At 52.5% G+C, this 8382-nt stretch overlaps 1 protein-coding gene across 1 annotated transcript in view; it reads left to right on the top strand.

Annotated features, from left to right (window-relative positions):
* The first annotated feature begins 1195 nt into the window (after window positions 1–1195).
* The window catches only part of LOC132577637 (transcription factor COE3-like), a 134385-nt gene continuing 127198 nt past the window's right edge, over window positions 1196–8382 (top strand). The window contains 1 exon segment of the mRNA XM_060247427.1: window positions 1196–1358. Coding sequence (XP_060103410.1) covers window positions 1222–1358 — 137 coding nt within the window. The 5' untranslated portion in view covers window positions 1196–1221.

Raw genomic sequence — 8382 nt, 5'->3', positions numbered from 1 at the left:
AGGTCCGGAACGGGGGAGTCTGGTGGAGACTGGGGGGGGGGGGGCGGCTTGCGGGGGGGGGCTCTCGCGGGGCCTGCGCGGACTGGATGCTGTATGGGGGGCGGGGGGGGGGCGCAGGAGGATGCCCCTTTCGGGAGAGGGGCGGGGGGGAGGCGGGGGGGCGCGTGCGTCCTGGCCGCCGGCCTCCGTCCTGGGCGACCCCCCCCCGCCCGCCTCCTCCCCCTCCCGCGCCGTCCGTCCCCCGGAGTCCGCTCCTCCCCGGATGATGTCAGCCTGCCCGGCCCGGTGGCTCCAGCCTCCTCCTCCTCCTCCTCCTCGCTCCCTGGGGAGGCGGCGGAGGGCGGCATGGCCCGGCTCGGCCCTCTCCCCCCGGGCCTGGGGGCTGCCGCCGGGCCCGCCCCGCAGTGGCTGGCCGTCCTGATGGTGCTGCTGCCCGACGCCCCCCGCAGCCCCGGCCCGGACGCCGACGAGCCCGGCGGCCCCCAGCGGCCCGGCCGGCGGCACAGGCAGCGGCGGAGGAGGCGGCAGAGGCAGCGCGGCGCCGGAGGAGGAGGAGCGGGGGAAGGGGAAGGGGCCTCCCCGCCGCCGCCCGCAGACCCCCGCCGCCGCCTGCTGCTCCTGCTGCTGCCCGCCGGGGCCCCCGGAGCCCTGCGCCCCCCGGTGAGCTCTGCCCCCCCGCCCCGGCCCTGCCCAGGCCTCGCCAAGCCGCGCGCCCTCCGGCGGGCACCGTGCGCTCTGCGCCGTGCGCCCTGCTCCGTGCGCCCCAGCTGGCCTCGCCGCGCCCGGCCCCGACCTCGCCAGCCCCGCTCGCCGCCGCCGCCGCCGCTCCTCCCCGCCCCTCCCCGCCCCGGAGACGCCGCCTCCTCCCTGCTTGTCACCCCCGACACCTCCTCCCCTCCCCTCCCTCCTCCTCCCCTTCCTCCTCCTCCCGGCTGCAGCTCAGGGGCAGGTGGCCGCCAGCAGCCGCGGGTGGCGAGCCGGAGCTGCCCGCAAGACTGGTGCTCGCCCGCCGAAAGCAGGGGAACCGCTCCCCCTTTCCGGAAAGCAAAGGACCCCCCTACACACACGCACGCACGCCTGTCCCCCCCCCAAAAAAAGTTTCTTTCCAAAGACCCCACTTGGGGGTTGGCTTTGCCTTGGGAGAAGGACCCCCCCCCCACCCTCTCCTCTTCCTCCTCCTCCTCCTTCTCCTCCTCCTCGCTCCTTCCAACGGCTTTTTTGATGTTCTCCATCCAGGAGGGTCTCCCCAGAGGAGGGCTGACCATGAAGGAAGAGCCCCTCAGCGGCGGCGGTCTGTCGGCCGTCCGGTCGTGGATGCAGAACACCGGGATCTTGGATGCCAACACCGCGGCGCAGAGGTAGGCTGTCGGACCGCTTGGCTGTTTCCCCCTTGCAGTGTTGGCCGGGGCTTTTTGCTGTTGTTGTTGTTGCTTTTAATTTTGGGAGAGGGAAAGGGCCTCTCCTTTTTCTGCCCACTGGGTTGGGAAGGAGCCCGTCCGGCTTTCGACCCCCTCCGCCTGGATTCGAACTGGGAGCCCGTGGAAGGGGGAAGAAGAGCCCGCTGCCCCCCTGCTGCGCTCCGAGGGACAAAGTTGCCTTTAGAACTTGGGCGGGTTTGTTTGTTTGTTTGTTTTAAAATTGGCTTTCGGGTTGCGTCTTTGCGGCAGAGCGAAATAGGAACAGGAGGTCGGGCTGGGAGTAGGCAGGAGTCTTGCATGTGCGCAGGGCCACCGGTGTGTGCCCGGATACAGATGCGAGTAGAAAAATCCTGGAGCCGGTGTTAAATTTCTGGTTCCCCAGCTGTTGGAAAGTGCTTTTGAAATTCACACTTTCTGGCTGCAACAGGGAAATGGCTTTGCGGGGAAAGAAGGCTGGGGAGGGAGGGGGCAAGGTCTCCCCCTTCTTTTTTAACACCCCCCTCTGGCACTTTTACAACTTCCAGGATCTGCTGGCAAAAGTCCTTACTAACGTGACTTGTTTTGTTGTTGTTTTAAAAGCAGGTCTTACTTCCTAAAGCAGCCTTCATCCCCCCCCCCCCTTTTGTGTGGCTGCCTGGCTCCCCTTCCTAGCATCCCAAACTCATTGCTCTCTCTTTCTTCTCTATCTGTCTCTTACAATTATTTCTGCCGGTCGATAAACTGGCATATATGAATCATTTCTCTCAAGGGCTGACAGCGGAGAGGGAGGGGGGGGGAAGCCGGTCTCTTTTGGATTTAAATTGATTTCCTATCGATCTCAAATGTTCCTTGACCTCTGACATCCGATCTCGCTTGACATTTCTTTTGAGGTTGGTTAAACAAAGGAAATCAGAATTAAGCGGGCAAAGCGAGAGAGGTAGGTTCAGGCAGGAGATGTGGGTCGTGGGGGGGGGCTGCCCGCCCCCCAGCATCTTTGCGCACCTGAGAGCCACAACCCCCAGCCTATCCTGGTCTACCATAGGGCTAAACAGAGCTGACCCCAAACCTTTGACTGATGAGGGAATGGTGCTCTTGTCTCTTTGGTGACATAGGCTCTTTGGTGCTCCTTGCAAACCGCACCGCGGCCTTTGGACGTTGTTCTGCCCTCTCCCCAGTTCTGGATCACTTGGGATCCAGACAGCTTCTAGCGAGCCCTGGAAGCAAATGTTACGTAGCACAGTCTGAATTGGGAGAGAAGGGGGCACTGTTTCGCCCCAGCTCATCAGAACGCACAGGGTCAGTACTGGGACCACCAAGGAAGGTAGTGGCTTCCCCCTTGTTGGAGTGGCCGTAAGTTGGTGGTGCCTTTAATGGCACTTCCGTACCAGCAGGCAGAATTCAGCCTCTGTCCTTTCCAGTTGAACGTGGATGGATGGGCTCTGCCCATTCCTTCCTCCACCGGAGATTTTGGAGACTCGTCCATCAGACCAGAGACAGGAGAGATCTGGGTAGAGTAGGTCTGGATAGCGTCCTCCTTTCCGGGACAAAAAGGGCACGATCCATCTGGAGGTGGTCCTGAGTAAGTCTTGCTGGAACAAACGGAGAGCTGCGCGGTGGGGCGGCTTCCCACGCCTTCCAGAGTGGCCCAGGGAGGGTTATCTGGCGGGTCCCAGCCCAGAACGAAATGCTTCCCAGCCCAGATCGTACTTGGCCTTCCCGACAACCTCCTGAACCACCTCGGCAGCAAAGGCAGCGGCTGCAGCTGGAGACAGGGGTTCGAATCCCCGGCTGAGCCCCAACCCTTTAGCCATGAGATTTGGGTTCAGGTGCAATCCTGACTTTCAGACACTGTTTCTGGCCACCTCAGGTGAAAAACATTGGACTGCAGGGTGAGTTAGGGCCACAGAGGCGCTTTGGAATGGAGGGCATTCGCAATTGGAACTGTGCATTGCAAGGACACGTTGTTCAGTCGCTTTAGACAGGTTTGTGGTGATGTGCAAAATTGTGGCGTGTGGCTCACGGCAAACGACACCGACGTCTGCTGTGTGTCCAGCATCTTTCGGCTGGGAAAACAAAATAGTGACTAGAAAGGCACTGAGTGGTTGTGTGGATATGTCTGGCATCTCAAGCGCCTTGTGGAAGTGTCTTGGGCAGCCTTGAGATCAAATAAGGGTGTAGCTTCCCCCACTCCCACCCCGTAACCCAAGAAGAGGCTTTGAAATCAATGAAACTGGACCAAACACGGGGGCATTTTCATCCTCTTCGCTCTTGGCCGGTAACATGATCGAAAATTTCTCCAGACTGAACCGGATGTCAAATAGAATCAGAATATTCGGAATGGGCTGTGGAAGTAAAGAGCAAGGTCCATTTGGACAGTGACGATTAGCAATGAATTTTTTCTTGTTTTCATTTGACATATCAAGTCTGTATTGTTTTCCTGAAGAACCTGTTCTACTTTGTTTGCCTTTTTAATTAATGCTGCTTCTGCTTCTTCCTCTTCTTCTTCCTCTCCTTCTCCTTCTTTTTCTTCCTCTTCTTCTTCTTCCTCCTCCTCCTCCCAAACACAGAATTAAACAGAGCCAATTCCCGGGAAAGGGTCCCTCAAAACCCTTTTATTGTAAATTATATGAAGATTTTAAAATCTGTTTTAATCTCCAACCTACCCGATCCCTAGCCTATCCCATTCAGCTAATATTCAGCTCTTGCATCCCATTTCCTCCTCGTTCCCTCTCCGTGCCGTATATGTTTCCTCAGGAGTAAACCCAATTTAATTCAGTGATGCTGACACATTAGGAAGCCTGCAGTGCGTCGTCATGCAACTCATTCGATCCTTTCCCCTTCCTTTCCCCTCTGCCCGGATCTGTGTCTCTCCACTGGCCATTTAACCTAATCTATCTGTCCATCCATCCCATCTCTCTCCACGACATTCATTCCCTGTGTTTGTTCATCTCTGCCTGAGATTTCACACACCCCTCCCCATCCTCCCCTGCTCTGTTTTGTCGTAAGGGTACCAAACTTGAGAAGCAGGAACTGTGGTTTCCAGAACGTAGGCCTTTATAGAATACAAGAGCTGGAAGTTCCATTGCAGTTCCTTGGGGCAGATGTTGGTCACCTAGACAGAAAAGGCTTGATGGATCCAGTTCACGTTGTCAAAGCCACTGGGTGCATAACGGGTTTTTCTCCTTGGAACCCTTGGTCTTGCCACGATGTATGGCCTGAGTTTTCAAATACTTGCTGTAACCGTCCTGTGACTGTTACACTTCCTATTTCTGGATTCCGTCCTGTGGTGTAGTCTTGTGGCAGCGGCCGTGTTAATTGTTCCCTGCTCTAACATTTGCTAGGGTAACATCCCCTTTGTTCTCCGCCAGCCAGGGAAAGAAAGCCGCCTTCTGTTTCATTCCCAAATGCACAAAGGCGGGAGATTGGCATTTGAGCCGATCGCACCCCAGTTCTAAACGTGTCTGCGCAAGCCATTCCCGTTGGTTTCAGTAGCACCGGCTTCAGCGAAGTGCGTCTAGGTGCGACGTTTGTGACTCAGCAGGCGTCGGGCTAGATGTGCTTGACTGGTGTGCTTTGGAGACTGGGAGGCGTTCGGGTAGGTGCTGAACTGGTTGTCGGAACTGTGCGTTGCGAGCGCTTGTTGTTCAGTCACTTGAGATGGTAGAATAAAGCAGGAGTCAAGTGGCGCCTTTAAGACCAACCAAGTTTTATTCGGAACGTGAGCTTTTGTGTGTTCTAAGCACACTTCATCAGATGAGGAATCCGGTACGGTGAGCGGAGCTACATAGAGCTGGTAGGCAGTGGTTTAGAATGCAAAATGGGACAAATTTAAGATCCAATGACAGAATAGTACAATTAACGAACTGAGCAAACCTTTGATCTGAGTAACATGAGCGTGAGAAACCAGTGAAACAGTAACATGTCAAAATGTGAGAATGTCTGTTAATCACCCTATTGTTTATAAGTGAGTCTGACTAAACTGAAGGCGTTTCTTTCTCAGAAGTTAAGAACATAAGAGAAGCCATGTTGGATCAGGCCAGTGGCCCATCCACTGTGGCTAATAGCCACTGATGGACCTCTGCTCCATATTTTTATCTAACCCCCTCTTGAAGCTGGCTATGCTTGTAGCCGCCACCACCTCCTGTGGCAGTGAATTCCACATGTTAATCACCCTTTGGGTGAAGAAGTACCTCCTTTTATCCGTTCTAACCCGACTGCTTAGCAATTTCGTTGAATGCCCACGAGTTCTTGTATTGTGAGAAAGGGAGAAACGTTTTTCCCATCCAACATTTACCTTTTAACATGTAACATACATATTGTTTGCCATTTGAAGAAAAATACGTTAAAATATAGTGAAGATGAGTTTAGTATATGTAATGAAATAGAAGAAGAAGATATTGGATTTATATCCCGCCCTCCACTCCGAAGAGTCTCAGAGCGGCTCACAATCTCCTTTCCCTTCCTCCCCCACAACAGACACCCTGTGAGGTGGGTGGGGCTGGAGAGGGCTCTCACAGCAGCTGCCCTTTCAAGGACAACCTCTGCCAGAGCTATGGCTGACCCAAGGCCATGCTAGCAGGTGCAAGTGGAGGAGTGGGGAATCAAACCCGGTTCTCCCAGATAAGAGTCCGCACACTTAACCACTACACCAAACCGGCTCTCAGCCAATATCCCTGTCTGAGGATGTCAGTACAGCTAAAAGAGAAATACATCGGATATTGATGTTCTTGTCCACGTAATGTACTTTTTAACATGTAAACATCATTTTAGTTTGTGATTAGAAAAAAAAAAGAATACAATAAAATATAGTGAAAATGGGCAAAGCATATGTAATGAGATAAACAGCCAATATCCCTATTTTGAGTATGTCAGTACACAAAATCATTCTGATACACTGTTCTAAAAGAGAAATGCATTGGAATACTGTGGATATATAACTATACTCAGTGAGAGTGGGTTTAGCATATGTAATGAGATAAAAAAAAACCCAATATCCCTGTTCAGTCCTGGGGAGGTGTTTGTTCCAAGTTTGTTCCAAGTGGTGATGTGCAAAATTGTGGTCTGTGGCTCGTGGCAAAAGGCACTGATGTTTGCCATGTGTCTGGCATCTTCTCATTGGGAAAACAAAACAGCAAGTAGAAAGGCACAGAGGGGTTGTTTTGTGTGTGTGTCTGGAATTTATTTATTTATTTATTACGTTCAATTTATATCCCGCCCTCTCCGCAAGCGGACTCAGGGCGGCTCACAACATTATACAATACAATCAATCCAATAAAACACATAAAACCATAATTTACTTATTTCAATTTTAAAACCATTCTGTGGCGCTGCTTCAGTCCAATATAAGCGGTGTTGAATTCTCAACTGTGATCACCAGTATTCTATATGATGTCCGGTGGCAGCCCTTTTTCAATTAAACAGCAAAAGCCTGCTTAAACAATTCGGTCTTACAGGCCCTGCGGAACGCAGACAAATCCCGCAGGGCCCTTATAGCTTCTGGGAGGGTGTTCCAAAGTTCTGGTGCTGCCACCGAAAAAGCCCTGGATCTCGTTACACACAACCTGGCTTCTTTTGGCCCGGGGGCGGACAGCAAATTTTTTGTCCCTGATCGCAGTGCTCTCTGGGGGATATATGGGGCAAGGCGGTCCCGCAGATAGACAGGTCCCTGACCATAAAGGGCTTTAAAGGTTAATACCAACACCTTGAAGCGAACTCGGAACACAACAGGCAACCAGTGCAGCTCTCTCAGCACTGGCTGAATGTGCTCCCATCGCGGCAGCCTCATTAACAGCCGTGCCGCAGCGTTCTGTGGATCAAGGCTGCCTCTTGCAATGCGTGTTGCTCTCAGTACTTTCCAACAATTTGTGAGTAATCCTTGCCGGTGTAAAAAACGAGGGAAAGAAGCAAGCTATGCAAAACTTCAGAAGTGAAAACAAATGCATTCCCCCACATGCCTAAGTAAAAGGGAAACGTCCCTTTCCCTAGAGTACTTGAAAATAAGCAGAAGAGGCTTGACGTTGACAGAAGTGGTTTGGACTGCTCTGACAGATTTTCACAAGCCCTAAACTGTAACTCTCCTTCCTGATCTACTGAGAAGCACTGAAGATCTTCCTTTAGAACAGGATGCCTAACTGATTTGTTATGAGGGCTGGATCTGACATAAATGAGACGTGCCAGGTCATATGTGTGATAAAATGTCATGCCAGGTAGCACAGATATAAACTTTATACGGGACACAGACAAACGCAATTAAAGAATTAAAAAAAAAAAAAGCAAGCTTAAAACTTGCTTAAAAGATTAGCGCTCGTGCATTTTTTTTGCTTATTTAACAGTTTCTGATAACTGTCCCCTCTTGCTCTGATTTATTGCATCAAAATCTTAGAGACAATGTCCGTGCTGTAGCAATCTTGAGTATGCTGTTCAGGTGTTGTTCAGGTATGTGTCTGTGAGTGGCAAACCTACTTTTGATTTATTGACATTCATTACAGAATTCTCATGGTCAATGCTTTGAGACAAAAAGCCCTGGGAAAACATGAAATGGCTGGGCATTGCGAGCTTTTGGACATAAGTTGCTTCATGTGCTAGTCAGCCAATGGAGGAAATAGAGGCTTTGCTCCTGTGCAACTGAGCAAGCCTGGCATTGTTGGCCTTGGGTCAGCCATAGCTCTCACAGGAGTTGTCCTTGAAAGGGCAGCTTCTGGGAGAGCTCTCTCAGCCCCACCCACCTCACAGGGTGCCTGTTGTGGGGGAAGGAGATATAGGAAATTGCAAGCCGCTCTGAGTCTCTGATTCAGAGTGAAGGGCGGGGTATAAATCTGGTCTTCTTCTTTGATTCCCCACTCCGCTACTTGAAGCTGCTGGGATGGCCTTGGGTCAGCCATAGCTCTCTTATCTGGGAGAACCGGGTTGGATTCCCCACCTCTCCACTTGCAGCTGCTTGAATGGCCTTGAGTCAGCCATAGCTCTCTTACCTGGCAGAACCGGG

The sequence above is a fragment of the Heteronotia binoei genome, chromosome 9 (assembly GCF_032191835.1).
Source record: "Heteronotia binoei isolate CCM8104 ecotype False Entrance Well chromosome 9, APGP_CSIRO_Hbin_v1, whole genome shotgun sequence".
NCBI lineage: Eukaryota > Metazoa > Chordata > Lepidosauria > Squamata > Gekkonidae > Heteronotia > Heteronotia binoei.
The sequence above is the reverse complement of the archived record's forward strand: the minus strand, read 5'-3'. Positions and strand labels throughout refer to the sequence as shown.